This window comes from Chiloscyllium plagiosum, unplaced genomic scaffold (assembly GCF_037043375.1).
Source record: "Chiloscyllium plagiosum isolate Xiang-an unplaced genomic scaffold, Cpla_swu_hap1 HiC_scaffold_3, whole genome shotgun sequence".
In the NCBI taxonomy this organism is placed as follows: domain Eukaryota; kingdom Metazoa; phylum Chordata; class Chondrichthyes; order Orectolobiformes; family Hemiscylliidae; genus Chiloscyllium; species Chiloscyllium plagiosum.
Window position 1 is genome coordinate 2167343 of NW_028270141.1, and position 23076 is coordinate 2190418.

The 23076-nt window shown below is 42.7% G+C and overlaps 1 protein-coding gene across 13 annotated transcripts in view; it reads left to right on the forward strand.

Annotated features, from left to right (window-relative positions):
• LOC122540353 (dystrobrevin beta) overlaps positions 1-23076 on the forward strand; it is a 539648-nt gene that overhangs the window by 126532 nt on the left and 390040 nt on the right. For all 13 annotated transcript variants that reach the window (XM_087976966.1, XM_087976969.1, XM_087976975.1 and 10 more), the window contains exon 3: positions 13558-13638. In XM_087976966.1, coding sequence (XP_087833092.1) covers positions 13558-13638 — 81 coding nt within the window. The remainder of the gene's footprint in view (positions 1-13557; positions 13639-23076) is intronic.

Sequence of the window (23076 nt, forward strand, 5' to 3'; positions counted from 1 at the left end):
TACTGCCTAAGTGTAGGACAGCACGAAACTTGAAAAAAATTCAAGAGCAGATTTGGCAAATTCAGCAATCATAGTTAAATTATGTCAAAACTTAGATATTAAAAGTATGCAAAGAGAAGGTAATGTTAAGGATGATGCAAGTTCCGAAGATCCTTGAAAGTGGAATCGCAGGTAGATAGGATAGTGAAGGTGGCGTTTGGTATGCTTTCCTTTATTGGTCAGAGTATTGAGTACAGGAGTTGGGAGGTCATGTTGCAGATGTACAGGACATTGGTCAGGCCACTTTTAGGATATTGCATGCGATTCTGGGCTCCTTTTTATCGGAAAGATGTTGTGAAACGTGAAAGGGTTCAGAAAAGATTTACAAGCATGTTGCCAGGGTTGGAGGATTTGAGCTATAGGGAGAGGCTGAACAGGCTGAGGCAGTTTTCCCTGGAGCGTCGGAGGCTGTGGGGTGACCTTATAGAGGTTTATAAAATCATAAGGGACACTGATAGGATAAATAGACAAAGTCTTTTCCCTGGGGTCGGGGAGTCCAGAACTAGAGGACTTAGGTTTAGGGTGAGAGGGGAAAGATATAAAAGAGATCTAAGGGGAACTTTTTCACACAGAGGGTGGTACGTATATGGAATGAGCTGCCAGAGGATGTGGTGGAGGCTGGTACAATTGCAACATTTAAGAGGCATTTGGATGGGTATATGAATACGAAGGATTTGGAAGAATATGGGCCGGGTGCTGACAGGTGGGACTAGATTGTGTTGGGATATGTGGTCGGCATGGACGCGTTGGACAAAGAATCTGTTTCCGTGACTCTGTGACTCTATTTGGAATGATTAAGTCAGAAGGAACATCCTTTCGGTGATTTCAGTCCACCCCTCCTAGAAACTGTCCATGTTCAGGAGGAACATTATTGGAGTAGCAGAAAAGCTAATGGCCCCCTGACTCTGCTCTGTCGTTCAGTGTGATCATGGCTGATCCTCTCCTTCGGAGCCACCTTCCTCCCTATAGCCCATAGTGTGCTGAAAAATCAAAAAGCTATCAATGTCAGGCATTCATTTTCAATAATGGAGCATTTGGAGATGCAGGGCCAGATGATGTGTTGTTCCTGCAGGATGTGGGAGGTGGTAGACCCCATTGTGGTTCATAGTGACCATATCTGGAGCAGGTGCTGGTTGCTTGAGGAACTCTGGCTCAGTTTTGATGACCTGGAGTCTGAGCTTCAAATACTGCAGCACATCAGGGAGGGGGACAGTTACCTCGATGCTGTGTTTCAGGGGGTAGTCATACAGAATCCGTACAGTATGGAAACAGACCATTTGGCCCAACAAGTCCACACTGACCCTCCAAAGAGCATCCCACTTGATTAATGCACCTAACCTACACATCCCTGAACACTATGGGTAATTTATCATGGCCAATTCACCTAACCCCTGCACATCTTTAGATTGGGGGAGGAAACTGGAGCACCTGGAGGAAGCCCACGCAGACACGGGGAGAATGTGCAAACTCCACACAGACAGTCGCCCAAGGCTGGAATGAAACCACATAGGCAAGACGTCTTGTCTGGGGAAATATCAGGAGTTAGCGGCAAAATTAAAGAACAGGACTTGAAAAGTTATAATGTCTCGATTATTACCTGAGTCTCATGCAAATCAGCAAAGAGATAAGAAAGTTAGGGAAGTAAATACATGGCTAAAGGAATAGTGTTGGAATGAGAGATTCCACCTTGTAGGGCACTGACCTCAGTATTGAGACAGGAGGGACCTGAACTGACGTGGGGCCAGGTCTCTAAATTGGGGGGGCACAGAACTTTACATCGGCTAAAGGGGAGGTGGACTCAGGAGAGGTTATTAATGTTTCCAGGACAAGTAGAAGGGGCTGGGTTGCCTTGTTTGTGAGAAATGAAATGAAGTTGTTAGCAAGAAGTGATTTTATGGTTGGAAGGTGTAGAATCTGTGGGTAGAGTTCAGGAATTACAAAGGAAGAAAGACACTGAACGGGAGTTATGTACAGGTCTCCTAGCTGGAGAGACATAGAGATCTATAGCACAGAAACAGACCTTTCAGTTCAACTCATCCACGCCGACCAGATATCCAACCTAATCTAGTCCCATTTGCCAGCACTTGGCCCATATTGCTCTGAACCCTTCCTATTCATACACCCATCCAGGTGCCTTTGAAATGTTGTAATTGTACCAGCCTCCACCACGTCCTCAGGCAACTCATTCCATACACGCACCACCCTCTGTGTGAAAATGTTGCCCCTTAAGTCCCTTTTATATCGTTCCCCTCTCACCTTAAATGTATGCCCTTGAGTTTTCAACACCCCTAGCCTAGGAAAGACCTTGATATTCACATTATCCTTGCCCCTCATGATTTTATAAACTTCTATAAGGTCACCACTCAGCCTCAGACGTTCCAGGGAAAATAGCTCTAGCCTATTCAGCCTCTCCGTATATCTCAAACCCTCCAACCCCAGCAACGTCCTTGTAGTCAGGATGTGGGGCATAAAATAAATCAGGGGATAGAAAAGGCATGTAAATAAGGCACCATTACAACAACCATGGGGGCCTTCAATATGCAGGTGGTTGGGAGTGGATCCAAGAAAAGGAATTGTGAAAAATCTGCAAGATGTATTTTTTTTAGAGCATCTTTCGATAGAGCCCACTAGAGAATAGGCAATTCTGGATTGGGTGATGGGTAAGAGGCAGGCTTAATGAAGGACAACTAAGGGGGCAGTGACCATATCATGATAGAATTCACTCTGCAGCTTGTGAGGGAGAAGTTGGAATCCGATGTAACAGGATTACAGTTGAGTGAAGATAACCACGAAGACATGAGGGAGCAGCTGGCCAGAGTTGATTGGGAGAGGAGTCTTGCAGGGAAGATGGGGGAGCAGCAACAGCAGGAATTTCTGAGGTAATTCAGGAGGATTGGCAGAAATCCATCCCAATGGGGAAGAAACATATTACTGGGAGAGTGAGGCAACTGTGGCTGACAGGGGACATCAGGGACAGCATAAAAACAAAAGAGAAAGTGTACAATGTGGTGAAGATGATTGGGAAGCCTTTAAAAACTAGCAGAGGATAACAAAAAAAGCAATATAGGGCAAGAAGGTTTAAGAGTAAGCTAGCTAGTAATATAAGAAAGACTGCAGTAGTTTTGTTTAGACATAGGTAAGAGAAAGGCATGAGTGTCATGAGGATTGCTGCAAATGAGGCTGGAGAATTCATAATGGGGAACAAAGAAATGGCGGTGAGACTGAAATGTATTTTGCATCAGTTTTCACAGTGGAAGACACCACTAGTGTACCAGAACGTCGCAAGAGTCAGAGGCTGAGGTGAGTGCATTGGTCATCACTAAGGAGAGGCTGAAGGGTCTGAAGGTTTAAATCACCTGGAGCAGATGGACTACATCCAGAGTTTTGTAAGAGATAGCTGAAGAGATGGTGGAGACATTTGTGATGATCCTTCAAGAGCGACTGCAGTCAGGGAGGGTCCCAGAGGACTGCAAAATGGCTGACCCCTGTTTAAGAAGGTAGGGAGGCAGAAGACAGGAACTGATAGGGTAGTTATCTTAACCTAAGTAATTGGTAAGATTTTGGAGTCCATTATTAAGGATGAGATTGTGGAGTACTCAGAATTACATGGATAAAATGAGGCTGAGTCAGCACAGCTTCATCAAGGGGAGGTCATGCCCGATAAATCTATTAGAATTCTTTGGCTAAGTTGCTCATTACCTCCTCAAAGGAGAGCCGGTAGGCGTGATTTATTTCAATTTCCAGAAAGGCCTTTGATAAGTTGCTGCAAAGGAGGCTGCTAATTAAGATAAGAGCCCATGGTGTTAAGGTCAAGGTACTGGCATGGATAGAGGATTGGCTGACTGGCAGAAGGTAGAGGGCGGGGATAAAGGGGACTTTTTCAGGATGGCGGTGACCAGTAGACAGGGAAGACGATGACTTAGTGGTGTTATCACTGGACTCTTAATCCAGAGATCCAGGTAATATTCTGGGGACCTGGGTTTGAATCCTGCCATGGCAGATGGTGGAACTTGAATTCAATAAAAATCTGGAATTAAGCATCTGTGGATGACCATGATCCCATTGTCGATTGTTGGGAAAAACCCATCTAGTTCACGAATGTCATTGATCGAAGAAAACTGCCATCCTTACCTGGTCTGGCCGACATGTGACTCAGGCCACAGCAACCTGATTGACTCTTAACTGCCCTCTGGACAATTAGGGATGGGTAATAAATGCTGACCTAGCCAGTGACCCGTTCTCCCCCCCCCATCCCCCAAATGAATAAAACAAAAAGTTCCACAAGTGTCAGTGTTGGGACCACAACGATTCATGTTAAACATTAACAATCTGGATAAAGGAACTGAGGGCATTGTTGCTAAGTTTGTAGATGTCACAAACAAAGATGGAGGGAGAAGCAGTGTTGAGAAAGCGGGGAGGCTGCAGAAGGACTTGGACAGGGCCATTTGGCAAGCTATGAGAATGGATAAAGCGATGGCAGACAGAATACAATGTGGAAAAGTATGAGGTTATGTATTTTGATCGGAGGATGAGGCTTAGATATTTTCAAAATGGGGAAAGGCTTCAGAAATCTGAAGCACAAAGCAACTTAGGAGTCCCTTAGTTTTCTTAAGGTTAACATACGGGTTCAATTTGCAGTTAGAAAGGCAAGTGCAGTGTTTGCATTCATTTTGAGAAGGGGCTGGAATACAACAGCAGAGATATACTGCTAAGGCTGTATAAGATTGTGGTCAGAGCTCATTTGGATATTGTGAGCACTTTTGGGCCCCATATCTAAGGAAGGATGTGATAGCCTTGGAGGGTATCCAGACAAGGTTCACAAAAATGATCCAGAGATGAAGGGGTTGTGATATGAGGACAGTGGGTCTGCACTCGATGGAGGTTATAAAGATGAGGTTCACAGAATACCAGGAGGCCTGGATAGAGTGGATGCAGAGAAGGTGTTTCCACAAGTAGAAGGGACACAGCCTCAGAGTGAAGGGACGATAGAACTGAGATGAGGAACTTCTTCAGCCAGACAGTGATGAATCTGTGGAACTCATTGCTGCTTAAGACTGTGGGGGCCAAGTCATTGAGTATATTTAAGATGGATATAGGGAGGTTCTTGATTGGCAAAGCAATCAAGGGTTACAGCGAGAAGGCAGGAGAATGGGGTTAAGAAACATATCAGCCATGATTGGATGGTGGAACAGAAATAATGGGCTCAGTAACCTAATTATTATGGTCTTATGGTCAATCAGACAATGAAACTATTTATGCATCCTCTGTTTTCTGCAGTCAGTAAATTTGTATCCATGCTAATATGTCATGAGCTTTTATTTTCTGATATGCCCCTTGTGGCATCTTAACATATGCCCTCTGGGAATCTGAGTGCAGTACACCTCTAGGCTTCGCTTTACCTACAGAACATTTTTCTCCTTTCAACAGTTTTACTCCTTTACTCCAATAAACTGGTTAAACGTGATTTTCCTTGATGAAACCAGGCTGATTTCTCTTGGTTACACTTGAGTTTTTCTCAGTACCCAGCTTTCAACTCTTCAGTTGTCATTCTAACGTCTTCCCCAAGACCAGCATCAAGCCAACTGACCCATAGTTTCATGCTTCCTTCCCCTCTCCCTTCCTGAATGGAGAGGTTACATTTGTACTTTCCAGTCTGATGGAAACTTTTTAGAATCTTGGGGAATTTTGTAAAATTAACATGAATGTATTTACTCATCAGTCACCTTTCCATGACCCGAGCCCTAGTATGAAGTTCACCAGGACATACATTGACATCCTGCAGTACCACTGTAATTGCACAAGATTAGATTTAGATTACATTACATTACAGTGTGGAAACAGGCCCTTCAGCCCAACAAGTCCACACCGACCCGCCGAAGCGCAACCCACCCATACCGCTACATTTACCCCTTACCTAACACTGTGGGCAATTTAGCATGGCCAATTCACCTGACCTGCACATCTTTGGACTGTGGGAGGAAACCGGAGCACCCGGAGGAAACCCACACAGACACGGGGAGAACGTGCAAACTCCACACAGTCAGTCGCCTGAGGCGGGAATTGAACCCGGGTCTCCGGCGCTGCGAGGCAGCAGTGCTAACCACTCCGCCACCGTGCCGCAAATTCCTATGTCCTTTTCATCTCCAGATTTCCAGCTGATTTCAGAACGTTTTGTAGAGCGAAACTGAAGCTGAATATTTCTTAATGTCATTTGCCATTTCCTTCCTGTCTATTAACTGCAATATTATACTTTGGTTAGGTAAAAACAAGGACTGCAGATCCTGGAAACCAGAGTCTAGATTAGAGTGGTGCTGGAAAAGCACAGCAGGTCAGGCAGCATCTGATGAGCAGGAAAATCGACGTTTCGGGCAAAAGCCCTTCATCAGGGATATTCCTGTGCTTTTCCAGCACCACTCTAATCCAGCATATTATACATTGGTCAGCTGTAATAAACGATGATGGATTATTGAAGTTCATGCTAGGTTTCTTTTATTACAAGGTTTATATAGAAGACAATCTCACATGTTCAATCATCTTTCGTTGGTCTTTTTGGGGATGTAGCGATGATTCTGCAGGTGATAATATGACCATGGCATTTATTTCTCCAGCCTGAGTTGAGTTGTATTCTAGCTGAAATTTCTCAAAGACATGAATAGATCATTGGGTATGCGTTAGCTTTGTTAGCTGTCTGAGAAACTGCTGTTAGAATTGGCAGAGGAGAAATCTTAAAAATTGTTTTAAAGCAGAAAGTCATTGTGTTGACTCTTATATAAGATTTATTTTTAAACAAGCATATATTTACCATCTTTATTAAATGTACTTAGACACAGAGACCAAAAATAACGTTTCTAAGTAGTGGGTACTATAAAACGAGGTGGGACTGGAAGTTTTGAGGAGGACATAAAGTGGTTGCAAGTGGGCGGCACGGTGGCACGTGGGCGGCTCGGTGGCACAGTGGTTAGCACTGCTGCCTCGCAGCGCCAGAGACCCGGGTTCAATTCCCGCCTCAGGCGACTGACTGTGTGGAGTTTGCACGTTCTCCCCGTGTCTGCGTGGGTTTCCTCCGGGTGCTCCGGTTTCCTCCCACAGTCCAAAAGATGTGCAGGGTCAGGTGAATTGGCCATGCTAAATTGCCCGTAGTGTTAGGTAAGGGGTAAATGTAGGGGTATGGATGGGTTTCGCTTCGGCGGGGCGGTGTGGACTTGTTGGGCCGAAGGGCCTGTTTCCACACTGTAATGTAATCTAATCTAATCATAAAATATAGGCACACGGTGTCTGTGCAACAAGGTGACAGCTGGGGAGTAGTTAGAGGAAATCCAAATGTGGATAATTCAAAGAGAAAAGTTTCTTTAAAAGGTTTAAGCCTGTTAATTATCAATGTTCAGACAGTACAAGGAATGCAAGAAGTTAGCATGCAAATAAATAATTTAATGCAATTAGAATACAATTAGACTTAAAAAAGACTTGCTACAATTGTGCCAAGTTTTGATGAGACCACACTGGAGTACTATGCAGATGGTTGGTCTCTGTATCTGAGGAAGGACATACTTGCCATGGATGGTATTCAGCCAAAGTCCGCTAGATTCACCAATAGAAAACATGAATCAGTATAAATGTGTCACTTTTGGGTTGCTCAGACACATTGAGTGAAGTGCCATAAGGATCGGTGCTGGGCCCTTGACTATTTACAAACTATATTAATGATTTGGATGCAAAGACCTAATGTATGATCACTAACTTTGCTTATAATACCAAGATAGTTGGAAAGTAAGTTGTAATGAGGACAGAAGAGGCCTGGAAAGGGATCTCGATAGGCTAAGTGAATGGACAATGCGGAAAAATGTGAACTCATGCATTTTGGCAGAAAGAATATTAAAGCAGCACATTATTTAAACAGAGAGAGATCACAGAACTCTGTGCTACAGAGAGGTCTGCATGTGTGGGTACATGAATTACCAAAAGAAAGTATTTGGATCCAGCAAGTGTTTAGGGAGATGAATGAAATGTTTGTATCTTTTGCAAGGTGTTGGAATATAAAGTATTTTGCTGAAGTTGTCCAAGGCATTTGTGAGACTGTGCGCAATTTTGATTTCCTTAGTTAAGGAAGGACATAATCACATCTGAAGGTTCACTCTGATTCCTGATGTTTATCTCCAGGGGAAAGTTTGGACAGATCCAGCCGACAGTTTCGGGGAATTCAGACTGGAGTTTAGAAGAATGAGAGGTCATTTTATTCAAACAGACAAGTTCCTGAGGGAATTTGACAGGATGGATACGCAAAGGATGTTTTCATTTGTGAGAGAGCTAAGAACTAGACTGTAAGAGATGTCTCATTTGAGACAGAAAGAGGAAGATTTTTCTTCCCGGAGATGATTGAGAGTCTATTGAACTCTCTTCCTCAGGGTGAAGGAGGCAAGATCCTTGAGTATGATTAAGGCCGAGCTGGAAAGGGTCTTGATTAACAAAGATATTGAAAGGTTTTGGGGAGTTGGTTTGAATACCACAATGAGATCAGCCATGACATTAATGAAAGGGGCCATGGGGCCAGCTCCCATTCCGAAATTGTACGTTAACCTTTTTGTATGGCTCTGTGTCGTGCCTGGGATGAGAGAATTGGGCAATTTGAAGAGGCTGAATAAGATTGACCTTCTCGAGTTCAGAAAACTAGGAGGTGAACTCCTGATACACACATTTCTAAAAAGCCCTGACAGACATACAGATGATGCTTTCCCTGAGTAGGAATTGTGAAGCTGCAAGGCATAACCTCAGGATAAAGGATGAGTTATTTAGGACTGAGCTGAGGGAAGGTTTGTTCATTCAGTGGGTTATGAAATCTCTGTCCCACAGGTTCATGAATGACTGTAAAACCATAAGATGTAGGAGCAGAATTAAGCCATTTGATCATCTCAAACTTGCTCATTACATCCTCAAAGACTTTGAACAGATTTGTCAGGCATGACCTCCTCTGAAGCCATACCATCTCAACTCCAAGTCATGAGAACTCAAGAGGATTGTACAGAAAAAGAAAGTTCATCTGTGAAATGTTCTCATTACACATTGCTGTTGATCAAAAATGAAGATAAACTAGCCAGTAATATTAGAAATGATAGTAAAAGTTTCTGTCAATATATAAGAAACAAAAGTAGAGATTGGGCTGCTCCATATTGATGCAGGAAGGCTAGTGCTGGGCGATGAGGAAATCGCTGAAGAACTTAATAAATACTTTGTGTCGACCTTCACAGTGGAAGACGTGAGTAATATCCCAATAATTAAGGAAAGTCAAGGGTCAGAGTTGAATATGGTTGCCATTACAAAAGAGAAAGTGCTTGAAAAGCTAAAAGGTCTAAAAATTGATAAATCCCCTGGCCCCGATGGACTGCATCCTAGAGTTCTGAGGGAGGTGGCTGAGGAAATAGCGGAGGCGTTGTTTGTGATCTTTCAAAATCGCTGGAGTCAGGGAAAGTCCCGGATGATTGGAAAATCACTGTTGTAACCCCCTTGTTCAAGAAAGGATCAAGACAAAAGATGGAAAATTATAGGCCAATTAGCCTAACCTCGGTTGTAGGTAAAATTCTAGAATCCATTGTTAAGGGTGAGATTTCTAAATTCTCGGAAGTGCAGGGTCAGATTTGAACAAGTCAGCATGGATTTAGTAAGGGGAGGTCATGCCTGACAAATCCATTAGAATTTTTTGAAGTGGTAACAAGTAGGTTAGACCAGGGAAACCCAGTGGATGTTACTTATCTAGACTTCCAAAAGGCCTTTGATAAGGTGCCTCATGGGAGGCTGCTGAGCAAGGTGAGGGCCCATGGTGTTTGAGGTGAGCTACTAATATGGATTGAAGATTGACTGTCTGACAGAAGGCAGAGAGATGGGATAAAAGGTTCTTTTTCGGAATGGCAGCCGGTGACAAGCGGTGTCCCGCAGGGTTCAGTGTTGGGGCCGCAGCTGTTCACTTTATATATTAATGATCTGGATGAAGGGACTGGGGCATTCTGGCAAAGTTCTCCGGTGATACAAAGTTAGATGGACAGGCAGGTAGTACTGAGGGGGTGGGGAAGCTGCAGAAAGATTTAGACAGTTTAGGAGAGTGGTCCAAGAAATGGCTGATGAAATTCAATGTGGGCAAATGTGAGGTCTTGCACTATGGCAAAAAAAACACAGACATGGACTATTTCCTAAACGGTGAGAAAATTCATAAAGCCAAAATACAAAGGGATCTGGGAGTGCTAGTCCAGGATTCTCTAAAGGTTAACTTGCAGGTTGAGTCCGTGGTTAAGAAAGCAAATGTAATGTCATTTATCTCAAGAGGGTTGGAATGTAAAAGCAGTGATGTGCAACTGAGACTTTATAAAGCTCTAGTTAGGCCCCTTTTAAAATACAGTGTCCAGTTTTGGTCCCCACACCTCAGGAAGGACATACTGGCTCTGGAGCGTGTCCAGTGGAGATTCACACGGATGATCCCTGGATAGTAGGCCTAACATATGATGAATAGCTGACGATCCTGGGATTGTATTCATTAGAGTTTAGAAGGTTGAGGGGAGATCTAATAAAACCTTACAAGATAATGCATGACTTAGAAATGATGGATGCTGGGAAATTTTTTCCATCAGGCGGGGAGACTAGGACACATGGGCACAGCTTTAGAATTAGAGGGGGTCAATTTAGAACGGAAATGAAGAGAGATTTCTTCAGCCAGAGAGTGGTGGGTCTGTGGAATTCATTAGGTAAAAGTGAGGACTGCAGATGCTGGAATCCAGAGTTTGGAATGTAAAAGCATTCTAAACTGTGGAATTCATTGCCATGGAGCGCAGTGGAGGCCGGGACGTTAAATGTCTTCAAGGCAGAGATTGATAAATTCTTAATCTCGCAAGGAATTAAGGGATACGGGGAGAGTGAGGGTAAGTGGTGTTGAAATGCCCATCAGCCATGATTAAATGGTGGAGAGGACTTGATGGGCCAAATGGCCTTACTTCCAGTCCTATTTCTTATGGTCTTATGATGTAGCCTGTGGAAGCCAGGTCAACCAACAGTTAATCCTGGTGACCTTACAACTGTTCTTCAGGCCTTGGATGTGTACATAAATGAAGCCAACCAGGACAGTATCCAAAAGTTTCAGAATAATTGGATGTTGAAACATGAGAAAACGTGCTTAAGAGGTGGAAATATGTAAGCATCCTCACTTACAGGTTTATTCCAATGGGATATAAACACATGAAATGAACTTGATCAGAAAATTGTCAAAATATCATTTATTAAATGTGGGAAATCTAATGTTTATAAGGATGGTTACTTGTGAAATTGTGATGCCATAGTTAAGAGTGCAACTGATGAGAATGGAAGTGAGGAAGATTCCCATGATGATGTTACAGCTTAAAAAAAATAGACTTTAGAGGCAAATTATTCAGTAATTCAGATCGTGATCACAGTAGTTTGGAAGGATCTCTGTGTGATGTATTACTGTTTATTTGTGTGGACGTTTATATTCTGTTGAATGCTACAGATGGAATGTGCACTTTACCATATTAGAAAAAAGTTATAGGAATAGAATGAATTATTTCATGTTCATTTTTTTTGCCCAAATCAAGTATGCATGCCAGTCCCTTAAAGGAATTACCCATCTAAAAGCCTAGGCCATGAAATTTGGCCAAAATATTAGAATAGATAGTCATCTCTGCTCCTTGTACCATTTCACTAGTTCCAGCTTGCCACGATGAAAATGTCCACTAATTCCTGAAATTGTCTTCCAGTCTATTAACCAGCCACTATGTGGCACCTTACTGAGTGTCTTTTGGAAAGCCGAGTATAGTGCATTTACTTGCTGTCTTTTATCTACCTGACTAGCTCCATCCTCAAAATATTGTCAACGCTATTTTCCATCTTACTAAACCATGTTAACTTTGTCTGATCATACCAGGATTTTTGGTGTACATTATTGAAACTTCATTAATAATTGATTCCCGATAATTGATGACAGATGAATAGGTCTGAGGTTCTCCCTCCCCTCCATTTCATGAATAGTAGAGTTACGTTTGCTCATGTGTGTTCTGATTGAACCATTCCAGAACCTAAAAAAGTTTTTGATAGTCATAACTAATGCACCCATCATCTGTGCAATTTCCTCTTTTAGAACTAAGTTATAAGTCAGCAGATCCAGGGAATTTGTCAGCTTTTAGTTGCTTAAGTTTCTCTAATGCCTTATCTTTACTGGCATTAATTCCTTTTATGTGTCTTGCTGATAAACCTCTTGGTTATCCTGTATTTTTGGTTGTAACATCCTTGAGTTCTTTCAATCTTAGGCTTCACTTGATACTCCAATATGAGTTGGCAAAAGTCATGTTTAGTTCCTGTTGGCTTAAAGGTACTGTATGTTGTGCGATGCTTTTTAATTAACAATTAATTTCCATTTTAAACAATTTTTGCACACTGAGCTTCGTGAGTTTCTTTTTTTACAAAGTAGATTGTGTGCAATTTTGTGCAGATGAATGATGTTACCAGATGATTTTGCAACTTGCAGGATCTGAGTTTGTGGTCTTGCCAATGTTCAAATGGGACCATTTGGCTATTTGAGTGCATTGGTCCCTGGAAACTCAGAAGGTTCAACCCATGCATAGAGAGGTCACTTCATTGAAGTAAAGATTTAAGCACTTCAGATGAAAGAGCAGCTTTCTTGCATCATTTGAAGCAAAGAAATGCTTTATTTGGTACTTGAATTATTTTTGCCATTGTTCTGTAAAATGGAGCAAACTGACATTTTCCTCTAATGCTTTACTCAGTGTTGCATTATATAATCTTGGCAATTAGTCACATTCATCTCATCGTTTTGAAAATAATTCCTGTTGGCTTTTAGTGAAGTACGGGGGAACATTGACACAATTGAAATGTCAGAAAAGGCTTTTTCGTGTAAAGGAAAACTCCATTGTAACAGTAATGGAACCTGTGGTGGTGATTCCTTCAGTGTGAGAGGTTCTAAAGGCAGATCATAGATTCTGCAGCACAAATTGATATGGTTCAGATAAATACTGAAACTTCCACTTCTATTTGAAATAAATAGGTCAACCATTTTTCAATCAAATGCAAATATCATTACCATTAAAGAGAATAAATGCAATATAATTTCATTTATGCATAATGTTTATAACGTTAAATATTTTCAGTCAAAGTTGTGCAGGTCTGTGTGAAATATTATGTTGTTTCATCACTGAACGAACAAAAGTACGAAGTGCTGCATATTGAATTTGTGTCTAATGAAAACTTTTATTTTTATCCAGCTGTGTGTGGGATGGATTCAAGTTGAAAGCCTGTGCTGGGAAAGATAATGTTGTAATCCACTACAATGCCCACACTTCAATGTAATTTGTTTTTCTAAATCCAGTATACAGCAAAATGGGTTTTCAAGTGGATGTTTGCTATTTAACTGATAACAGCCATTAATGCTGTTGGAATTATCATTGGTATTGACCAGTTGATCAGTTTATGAACAGGTCTAAGATGACTATTATTTTGTTTTCCTTCCAGGGGCCCAAAATTATGATGTAATCAGGCTTTCGACCTATCGGACAGCATGCAAGCTGCGATTCGTGCAAAAACGATGCAATCGTAAGTGTAATGATAAATTTTGTGGGTGGCAATGAGGTGTTAAGAAGGGGATTTTGAGTTGAGATAAATTACTGAACATGTAGGTGTGTAATTTCTATTGTGTTTGTGCCGAGTGAGAGAGAGACACTCTTCTTTTCTTTCTTTCTTTCTTTCTCTTTCTCTCTTTTTCTCTCTCTCTCTCTCTCTCTCTCTGTCTGTCTGTCTGTCTGTCTTTCTCACACATGCACACACGCTTATATGTTCATAAAGGCCTGACGTTTGCAGTCAGTGGTGAAGGGTCTGAGCTTGCTGTTCACTGCGCCTTATTAGCTGCCAACGCTTTCTCCATTTTCTGAGCAGGCTTTGGCGAGCGGACTGAAATGTGGGCAGTAACCACACTTTGTGGGGAAACATTCACCTAATGTTATCTCCTTAGCACCACCAATTAATAACTGAATAAACAGAGAGTGGACTTGTCTGATTTAAAGACTGCGGCCGCCTCTCAAACCTGGAGGGCCAATTGTATTGGGGTGTGGGCACCCCTGTGCAATGTGACCTTTTGCTGCTTCCTGGCCTCACCGCCAGTCTGGGTGGCTGTTCTCCCTGAGGCTGCTGCTGCTGCCAGGCTGTGCCCAGATAGTTTACCTGTCCCGTGTGGTCTCTGGAAACCGGGAAGCCAAAGTAAATTCCTATATGCTCTCTTTAAGTTGTCTGTTAATAAATTTCTGTTTAACTAAACTCTGAATGAGAGTCCACAAGGGTAAAAATAAGACTTCAGGATCAAAACAGTTATTTGATAGGAATTCCAAGGAACGGTCACTGGACCCTAAATGTAAACTCTGCTTTCTCTGCATACAAGCTGCCAGACCTGCTGAGTTTTTCCAGCAAAATCTAGTTTTGGTTTTTATTTTGCCTTATGGCATTGTCTAAAATTCACTTTGACCAGCATGTACTGTTTCTGCTGTGCGTATGCATCGAGTGCAATAATTAGCCTTAATTTGATTTTAATAATTAATCTTTTCAGCAACCTACTCTTATAGTAAAACCTGTTGAGAAGCAGGGTCACTGAATAAACAGTTTACCAAATTCTATATTCAATGGTGCATGTGTGGACCCTGACCATTACTGTCTGAAGTACTCCACAATAAGCAGAGACTGTTATTCTCAAAACACTGTTTCACCTGGGTCACAAGAGGGAAGCCACTGTGTTATCTCCCCTACACAAACTGAGTGAAGGAAAACAGAACATAGGACGTTACAGCGCATTACAGGCCCATCAGCCCTCGATGTTGCGCCGACCTGTGAAGCCAATCTGAACTCCATCTAACCTACACTATCCCATCATTGTCCATATGTTTATCCAATGACCATTTAAATGCCCTTAAAGTTGGCGAGTCTACTACTGTTGCAGACAGTGTGTTCTACATCCTGACTACTCTCTGAGTAAAGAAACTACCTCTGACATCTGTACTATATCTATCACCCTTCAATTTAAAGCTATGTCCCCTCGCACTAGCCATCACCATCCAAGGGAAACGTCTCTCACTGTCCACCCTATCTAACCCTCTGATTATCTCGAAGGTTTCTATTAAGTCACCTTTCAATCTTCTTCTCTCTCAGGAAAACAGCCTCAAGTCCCTTTCCTCATAAGACCTTCCCTCCATACCAGGTGACATCCTGGTAAATGTCATCTGCACCATTTCCAATGCTTCCACATCCTTCCTATCATGTGGCGACCAGAGTATGCAGTACTCCAAATGCGGCTGCACCAGAGTTTTATACAAGTGCAGCATGACCTCATGGCTCTGAAACCCAATCCTGGATTAGAGTGGTGCTGGAAAAGCACAGCAGTTCTGAAACCCAATCCCTCTACCAATAAAAGCTAACACACCATCTGTCTTCTTAACAACCCTAACAACCTGGGTGGCAACTTTCATGGATCTGTGTACATGGACACTGAAATCTCTCTGCTCAGCTACACTGCCAAGAATCTTACCGTTAGCCCATACTCTGCATTCCTGTTATGCCTCCCAAAGTCAATCACCTCACACTTTTCCACATTAAAGTCCATTTTCCACCTCTCAGCCCAGCTCTGCAGCATATCTATGTAACCTGCAACATCCTTCGGCACTGTCCACAACTCTACTGACCTTAATGTCATCTGCAAATTTACTAATGCATCCTTCTACACCCTCATCCAGGTTGTTTATAAAAATAGCAAACAGCAGTGCACCCAAAACAGATCCTTGCAAACAGTGCAATGATTAAAAAGAAATGTGCATTAGATTCAGGGACTGTGTTACCAAATCAAGTGCAGAAAGAGTAAGGGCAAAGAAAGGTTGGAATAAGAGTTGGACAAAGACAAATCAGGAAATGTTTTAAAGTAAAATTTAAATTGCAACCAATTTAAAAGATCTGAATGGATGAGATATGATAGTTGGAGTTGGTTCATCTTGACCAGTCCCCATCCCTCCCCTCTCAAACCACACTCCTCAGAAGGGGAACGGTTTTGTGAGTCTCAGAGAATGTGCTGTTAAGGACTTAGATTAGATTAGATTAGATTACATTACAGTGTGGAAACAGGCCCTTCGGCCCAACAAGTCCACACCGACCCGCCGAAGCGTAACCCACCCATACCCCTACATTTACCCCTTATCTAACACTACGGGCAATTTAGCGTGGCCAATTCACCTAACCTGCACATCTTTGGACTGTGGGAGGAAACCGGAGCACCCGGAGGAAACCCACATAGACATGGGGAGAACGTGCAAACTCCACACAGTCAGTCGCCTGAGGCGGGAATTGAACCCGGGTCTCTGGCGCTGTGAGGCAGCAGTGCTAACCACTGTGCCACCGTCCTCCCCCAGTTTCCGGATTCAGCCATTCATGAGCTGACAAGGTTGTATTAGCAAGCAAGAAAAGATCTGGCAGACCTACCAGAGATTATTTACTTTAATAAATTAACAAAGACCATCGGACTGACGTATGACACTTGTATCAAGTGTCAGTTGCACAAAAAGTTGATATCCTTGCACTCAAAGTGACCTTCACCTTTCATTTGTCTGTCTTTCTCATCTGACATGTTTTGTTGCCGCAGCTGGGTTCAAAGAAGTTTAACTGGTTGTGGCTGGTTTGCCTCAGGTGGTGGTAGCTCACTTTAATTGGGTAACTGCCACGCAAGCCTTTGGTGAGAAACATGAGGTGTAGCCCCCCCCCCACCACGGAGGGTTTGGGTCTGCTGGGAGTGGGGCGGAGCCTCTGCACTGATTCAAGAGCAGCCTCCATGGCCAGAGATCCCAGAGACACAGCGATCCATTGACATTTTCTTTTAGATTTCCTTTATGGGCACGTACCACTGCAGACAGACAGAGCCACATACATATGTCGAAGTACACATACACACATGTACAGACAGACACTGGCATACAGTCACTCTCACACTCCCTCCCTCTGACCTTCAAGGCATGGATTCCTCTGTGATATAATTGACTCAGTGTTGTGATTGTCCACATGGGTCAACGCAAAGACATTCTCCCTCGATACTAGTCGCTATCAGGTTTTTGTGGCTCAGTGTATTCCCCCGCCCCCAGTACTGCCCTGGCTTTGCCAACATCCCCATCGTTAGTGTTTGCTCGCTCACCAACTCTGTCAGACTCTCCATCTTCCACATCTGAGGATGCATATCTCTGGTTTCTTTCTCCTGTTAAGTTCTCACTGTTTTGTTGAGCTGGCTTGTGCAGGGCACCGCAAATCGGCAACAATCTGGAGATATGATCTGGTGAGTACTGTAGTATTCTGGAGATATGATCTGATGAGTACTGTAGTATTCTGGAGATATGATCTGGTGAGTACTGCAGTATTCTGGAGATATGATCTGGTGAGTACTGCAGTATTCAGGAGATATGATCTGGCGAGTACTGCAGTATTCTGGAGATATGATCTGGTGAGTACTGCAGTATTCTGGAGATATGATCTGGTGAGTACTGCAGTATTCTGGAGATATGATCTGGTGAGTACTGCAGTATTCAGGAGATATGATCTGGCGAGTACTGCAGTATTCTGGAGATATGATCTGGTGAGTACTGCAGTATTCTGGAGATATGATCTGGTGAGTACTGCAGTATTCAGGAGATATGATCTGGCGAGTACTGCAGTATTCTGCAGATATGATCTGGTGAGTACTGCAGTATTCTGGAGATATGATCTGGTGAGTACTGCAGTATTCTGGAGATATGATCTGGTGAGTACTGCAGTATTCAGGAGATATGATCTGGCGAGTACTGCAGTATTCTGGAGATATGATCTGGCGAGTACTGCAGTGTTCTGGAGATATGATCTGGTGAGTACTGCAGTATTCTGGAGATATGATCTGGCGAGTACTGCAGTGTTCTGGAGATATGATCTGGCGAGTACTGCAGTGTTCTGGAGATATGATCTGGCGAGTACTGCAGTATTCTGGAGATATGATCTGGTGAGTACTGCAGTATTCTGGAGATATAATCTGGTGAGTACTGCAGTATTCTGGAGATATGATCTGGCGAGTACTACAGTGTTCTGGAGATATGATCTGGTGAGTACTGCAGTATTCTGGAGATATAATCTGGTGAGTACTGCAGTATTCTGGAGATATGATCTGGCGAGTACTACAGTGTTCTGGAGATATGATCTGGCGAGTACTGCAGTATTCTGGAGATATGATCTGGTGAGTACTGCAGTATTCTGGAGATATAATCTGGCGAGTACTGCAGTGTTCTGGAGATATGATCTGGCGAGTACTGTAGTGTTCTGGAGATATGATCTGGCGAGTACTGCAGTATTCTGGAGGTATGATCTGGCGGGTACTGTAGTATTCTGGAGGTATGATCTGGTGAGTACTGCAGTATTCTGGAGATATGATCTGGTGAGTACTGCAGTATTCTGGAGATATGATCTGGCGGGTATTGGCATATTCTGGAGGTATGATCTGGTGAGTACTGCAGTATTCTGGAGATATGATCTGGTGAGTACTGCAGTATTCTGGAGATATGATCTGGTGAGTACTGCAGTATTCTGGAGATATGATCTGGTGAGTACTGCAGTATTCTGGAGATATGATCTGGTGAGTACTGCAGTATTCTGGAGATATGATCTGGTGAGTACTGCAGTATTCTGGAGATATGATCTGGTGAGTACTGCAGTATTCTGGAGATATAATCTGGTGAGTACTGCAGTATTCTGGAGATATAATCTGGTGAGTACTGCAGTATTCTGGCGGTATGATCTGGCGGGTAGTGCAGCATTCTGGAGATACGATCTGGTTGGTACTGCAGTATTCTGGAGATGTGATCTGCCGGGTATTGGCATATTCTGGAGGTATGCTCTGGCGAGTGCTGCAGTATTCTGGAGGTATGATCTGGTGGGTACTGCATTGTTCTGGAGATATGATCTGGTGAGTACTGTGGTATTCTGGAGATATGATCTGGCGAGTACTGCAGTATTCTGGAGATATGATCTGGTGAGTACTGTAAAATTCTTGAGCTATGATCTGGTGAGTACTGCAGTATTCTGGAGGTATGATCTGGCGAGTACTGCAGTAATCCGGAGATATGATCTGGTGAGTACTGTAGTATTCTGGAGGTATGATCTGGTGAGTACTGCAGTATTCTGGAGATATGATCTGGCGAGTACTGCAGTATTCCGGAGATATGATCTGGTGAGTACTGCAGTATTCTGGAGATATGATCTGGTGAGTACTGCAGTGTTCTGGAGATATGATCTGGCGAGTACTGCAGTATTCTGGAGATATGATCTGGCGAGTACTGCAGTATTCTGGAGATATGATCTGGTGAGTACTGCAGTGTTCTGGAGATATGATCTGGCGAGTACTGCAGTGTTCTGAGATATAATCTGGTGAGTACTGTAAAATTCTTTCGCTATGATCTGGTGAGTACTGCAGTGTTCTGGAGGTATGATCTGGTGAGTACTGCAGTGTTCTGAGATATAATCTGGTGAGTACTGTAAAATTCTTTCGCTATGATCTGGTGAGTACTGCAGTGTTCTGGAGGTATGATCTGGTGAGTACTGCAGTGTACTGGAGATATGATCTGGTGAGTACTGTAGTATTCTGGAGATATGATCTGGTGAGTACTGTAGTATTCTGGAGATATGATCTGGTGAGTACTGCAGTGTTCAAACGTGTGTCTTGGGCCCTGATTAGTTGCTGTGTGTTGTGTGATAGCCTGCCCACCCACCACGATGACCTGGTGTGGTGTGTTCCCTGTAACTGTGACATGGGTTTCCTCTTCCTACTCCTACCATGTATAAGGTTTGCAGTCTTGATCTTTAAATTGTTACACAGTCATGTGTCAATTATCACAATCTCTCTCTTGGTAGCCTTCATTATCCCTGCGATACAGTTCTACAGCCTCGGAGTTGACAACATGCATGCTGGCTCCCCTACTCCATGGTTTTAACTTTCAGGTGCACAGGTCAGTCAATGCCCCTATCCGACTGTATGTGGAATAGACCCTCTATACCCACCATCAACATTTGCGTATTGCATGCCCTTCTTCTTCAAGTGAAATAAATCATGAAATGTTAGTGGGATCTTGGTGTCTGGAGCTGATAGAACTTACCTTAGTACCAAGCCTTTAACTGCCTGCTCACATAACAGAATATTTCACTGTCCACTTTGATCCCCTTGTTTGATTGTATTTTATGTGTGCATGTGCGAATAAATCTGTTTGAACTGAGGCCTCCTTTCATATGACAATCAGTGATAGCGATGTTAGTTATAAATTTTCCAGTTGATTTGTTTGCCCTCTACCCTCCTGCTCTGGAATACACTTTTTCCTCCTATCAGTTTCGATGCCATTTTCCTTTCCTCTGACCACCTCTCTGTCCTTCATGTCTGGTAACCGTCTCCTTTCTGTTTATTCACACGATGTGGGTGTTACTGTCGAAACCAGTACTTATTCCTCATCTCTGTTACTGTTGATCTGGAGTCACATGGAGGTCAGACCAGGTAAAGACGACATGTTTCCTTCACCAAACGACATTAATGAACCAGGTTTTATTTTCAACAATGATGTGTTTGCATAGTCGACATGTGGCTAGCTTTTTTATTCCAGATTTTTATTGAATTCAATCTGTCACCATCTGCACCATCTCCAGAACAATAATCTGTTTCTGGATTGCGAGTCCAGTGACATTAGCCTCCCTTACGAAATTCTTTGCAAGAAATAGTTTATATTTATTCTCACTGAAATCCATTTCTTTGAAGATATTTTCTGGTTTCACTGAGCCATGTTAAAAGTTCAAAAACTTTCGCAGCACTATCTGTGAGCTGCCTGTGCGTTACATCACACACGATGGTTCAATGGTTTAAATTTTTATTCTCTCCAAGGATAGAGATTCATGATGAATTTTTCAAATGTATTCCAGTGTGTGACAATGGGTTTTAGTGATAACCATCAGTGCATGAATGGGAGTAATTTTGGGGGAAATTTCTGTGAAAATGCCTCAGTAAATTACACCACATAATATACAAAGAGTAATACAGCACAGATACAGGCCCTTCAGTCCTCCAGACTTGTGCTGACCCATTTTGCCATTCCGTACTAAAAATGTCTTCATTGACAGGATCTTTATCCCCCTATTTCCTTCCTGTTCATGTATCTGTACAGGTGCTTCTTGAATGCTGCTAGTGTGTCTGCCTCCACCCCCACCTCTGACAGTGCACTCCAGACACTCCCCACCCTTTGTGTGAAAATATAATCATATGTTACACACTCTTCATAGCAGTGGCAGTTATTTGAAAGCATATTTCCTACCAAAGGAACCAACAGTTCACCTTGAGTAAGATTTTCCAGGAAGAAATATTTTGAGAAGGTAATAGAAAAACATATATTTTCAACAAATGAAGGATTGTAAAATAATTATCTGGAGGGATGGAATAAATTAAATTAAGTTGTAAAATAATTAGTCTTTTCAGCTGAGAGCTAGGATTTCTTTTTGCTGGTTATAAAGACTGAGGCATTCATGTTACGTTTTATTTTCTGCTTGTACAAAGTGAGATGAAATTCAGCTGTCAGATACGCAGAAATTATTCTGTGACAGTGTAGTTGTATCACATTTTAAGAATCAATTTTATCAAGGAGTGAGAAATGCTGCAATGATGGAGACTGGAATTTAAATCATATTTAAATGAGTTCACTTGTTAAACGAGGTTCTTCAGCAAATGTGTTTTGGTGGAGCTATTGCAAATGTTGAAACTTTATTGCTGGAACAGCACAGCAGGTCAGGCAGCATCCAGGGAACAGGAGATTCGACGTTTCGGGCCTAAGCCCTTCTTCAGGAATGAACAGGCTCCCCCAGTTCAAACCCATTGGAGTTGAAACTTTATTGCTGGAACAGCACAGCAGGTCAGGCAGCATCCAGGGAACAGGAGATTCGACGTTTCGGGCACAGGCCCTTCTTCAGGATTCCTGAAGAAGGGCCTGTGCCCGAAACGTCGAATCTCCTGTTCCCTGGATGCTGCCTGACCTGCTGTGCTGTTCCAGCAATAAAGTTTCAACTTTGATCTCCAGCATCTGCAGACCTCACTTTCTCCTCCTATTGCAAATGTGGACCAATTGAGCTGAGTGTGTATGGTTTATTGTACGTTGGATATTTCAAATGCACTTGGACTTTGTTGCATGTCCCTTATTGTTGTTTACACTTCAGTGTACACTCAAGATTTTAAATCTTTCTCACTTGACTGATCACATTGTATTCTTCTTTGGTTGAGAAGTAGATAGAACAATATGTATGACCTGGTCCATCTTATTGGCTGGCTATTGAATAGGTTATTTAAAATGTAACCTTGTGTAAGTGATTCAACTTCTGATGCTTGGATGGGGAGACGTAAGAACTTCTGTGACTTGCCCTTTATGTCTTGAATCTGAGTATGTGTGGGCATATGTGCCTCTGTGTGGTTTCATTCATTTGCCCTGAGTTAGATTGTAAAAGCAGGAGCATGTCCTGAGCTCACTTTAAGCTTCATAATGTGTCAAACGAATGCTACAAGTGGCAATTTGTTGTTCACATTTCCTGAAGGAACGTGTAAATCTGTTGCTAAGAAAGCATATACAACTTCAGGCAGTTGTACTTTACTGAATGATATCTTTATGTAGAATTCATTACCACAAGAAGAAGTTGATACCAAACATTGAATGTATTGAAGAGGCAGCTAGGTCTAGCACTTGGGGAGAAAGCAGCATGAGGCTGTTGAATTGGACGATTAGCCCTGATTGTGATGAATGACAGAGCAGGGCTCGAAGAATCGAATAGCCTCCTCCTGCTTCTACCTTCTATGTTTCTATGTTTCTATGTTAGTAAGCTGGCTGCCAGACTTTGAAGTGTATCAGCATGACCTTCGGAATTAGTTGTAATTTACAAAAGTTGGATACTGGAATAACTGGGACCTATGTTCCAGGTTAA